The sequence below is a fragment of the Amphimedon queenslandica genome, unplaced genomic scaffold (genome assembly GCF_000090795.2).
Source record: "Amphimedon queenslandica unplaced genomic scaffold, v1.1 AMPQUscaffold_9722_Cont18114, whole genome shotgun sequence".
Classification (NCBI taxonomy): Eukaryota; Metazoa; Porifera; class Demospongiae; order Haplosclerida; family Niphatidae; genus Amphimedon; species Amphimedon queenslandica.
In genome coordinates this window covers 1,513-4,131 of record NW_003550006.1, presented here as the reverse complement: position 1 = coordinate 4,131, position 2,619 = coordinate 1,513, and the positions used below count along the sequence as shown (strand labels likewise).

At 38.1% G+C, this 2,619-nt stretch overlaps 1 protein-coding gene across 1 annotated transcript; it reads left to right on the top strand.

The window, feature by feature from the left end:
- Window positions 1-673: 673 nt before the first annotated feature.
- LOC100632725 (peptidase M20 domain-containing protein 2-like) lies at window positions 674-2,076 on the top strand. The gene has a single exon (XM_003391326.3). The coding sequence runs from the start codon at window positions 813-815 to the stop codon at window positions 1,986-1,988; it is 1,176 nt and encodes a 391-aa protein (XP_003391374.1). The 5' UTR covers window positions 674-812; the 3' UTR covers window positions 1,989-2,076.
- Window positions 2,077-2,619: the final 543 nt, after the last annotated feature.

Below are 2,619 nucleotides of genomic sequence, written 5' to 3'. Positions count from 1 at the left end.
AAAGTAATATAAATAGTTTATGATATTCGTGATCCAATACACTTACCATCAATACAACAGATACTCAGTAATATTATAATCATTATATGATACAACATCTCTCCACTTTATCTTGTTATTATCCTTCTCTCTCTCTCAGTGTGTTGTTGTTATTGATATTTTACACTCTCATCCTTTATTTTTGTACACTTGCAATGTTTACATTGACACGTTAAAAAGGAAAGAATTATTATTTTAATTCATAGACTAATGGGTTAGAAATAATAAATTAATAATCATACAAATAATTATATACCCAATTCATGACCCTTTATGATCAGCTTTAATATTAATTGCATGAAAATTTTATTTTATTGGTCAAAAATAAATTTTCATTGTGTGTCTCTCTTAGAATGTGTAAAGTAAGGAATATTGCCTTAAATAATGATTGATAAACTATCAATGTAGTCAAAATCAACTTAAGCTACAAATAGTAAAATGCTCACCTGGTAACTGCTGTAGCAAGAAATGGGTGGGGCTGAAGTGACTTGAGCTAGCCATAGATATTCAGGAAATTCACTGTGTGATCTCTTTTAGGATTTTGTACTTTGTGTATCTAAAGTAAGTAAACATTGCCTTAAGCAGTGATTGACAAACTAGCTAAATCAACTTAGGCAAAATGTTCACCTGCAGTGGCTATCTCTGGGCTATTCTGCTGCAGCAAAAATGGGTGGGGCTGAAGTGGTCTGCAAGTCTAGACCACACCCACTTAGTTCAAGATGCCCATCTTTTATTAAAGACACAAAACAGTCTCTGTTCTTCACACTAACGTCATGGAGTATAAGTCAATAGCATCAGAAGTGATTAGAAAGAACAAAGAAGAGCTGAAAGAACTGAGTCGTGAGATATGGAACAATCCTGAGCTGAACTTCAAAGAATACAAATCCTCATCAACCATCATGAACTACCTGGAGGAGAAAGGATTCACTGTAACGAGGGGCTACTGCGGACTGGAGACCGCCTTTAAAGCAGAGTATGGGAACAAGGAGAGAGGAGGTCCTAATGTATGTGTTATATGTGAATATGATGCACTACCAGGTATTGGACACGCCTGTGGTCATAATCTAATAGCTGAGGCTGGAGTGGGGGCGGGGCTGGGGGTACAGGGAGCTATAGCCGCTGGACTGAAGGGACATGTGACAGTAATGGGGACACCAGCAGAAGAGGGAGGGGGAGGGAAGGTGCTGATGATAGAGAGAGGCGGTTTCACTGGGGTTGATCTAGCCATGATGGTCCACCCCGCCCCCTATACCTCTATACATAATGAGTATTTATGTATCACTAGACTACTCGTCACTTTTAAAGGTAAGGCGGCTCATGCAGCTGCCTTTCCTTGGGAGGGAGTGAATGCTCTTGATGGAGCAGTAGCTGCCTATACTGCTGTATCACTGGCCAGACAACAGTTTAAACCAACCTGGAGGGTTCATGGTATATTCGCTGAGGGAGGAGTCAAACCAAATATAATCCCTGAAAGAGCTGTTCTCGATTACTACATAAGAGCACCTACCAGGAGTGAACTGGCTGTTGTCAAGGATAAAATGATAGCTTGTTTTAAAGGAGCAGCAGCTGGTACTGGCTGTGAGGTTAGTATAGAGAAGAAGGACCAAGACTATGAGAATGTACTGACCAATAAAGTCTTAGCTGATCTATTCACTGATAATATACTAGCATTAGGAGTTACTGATATACGACCATCAGGACCAGCTGGTTCCACTGATATGGGTAACGTGACTCACGTGGTCCCTGGTATTCATCCTAAGTATGCTATAGGAGGAGGAGAGGTGAACCACTCACCAGGGTTCACTGCTGTTGCTAATAGTGACTCCTCTCATGATACTACACTGATCATGAGTGAAGGAATGGCCCATACTTGTATTGATATACTCACTAATAATGAACTGTTGGTGAGGGCTAAGGAGGAGTTTGAGAGAGACAAAGATCTTAAATAATAATATCAGTATTAGTACTGTTGGTATTGGTGATTTTGTATTTGCATTTTGGTATTTTTCTTGTATTATATTGATTAGCAGCAATGCATTTTATTAATGGGTGGGGCTAATTTAGTTGTAGGTGTGGCTAATTATTAATTTTTTTGACCAGTGACCACTTGCTGTAAGTAAAATGGCGTCTGTTCTTGCTGATAAGTATTGCAGTAAATCCTTGAGAGGGATACTAATGGACGGAGAGTGTGGACCAGGACACGAGTATAATTACCAACCTTTGAATAACAGCTTCACTGTACCACCTGGCATTGATGTGAGAACATTAATAATAATAATAATAATAAATATGATAATTATGCATGCAATAATAGTACTACTAATAATATAGATGGGGATTTTGGAGAATTTAGCGTTTTGACAGCTATTTGTCAAATTAAATCCACCATTTTTATTTAAATTTGCCCTCCATTTTAAAAATTTAATTAATTAATATTAATAATATTAATTAATATTGTTCCTCCTACTGTAGCCTCATCATTTTGTGAGTCCCTTTACGTCTGATTCCAGTGATTGTAAGATCAAGTTCAATCATGGCACCACAACACTAGCTTTTAAGTTTCAACACGGAGTCATAGTA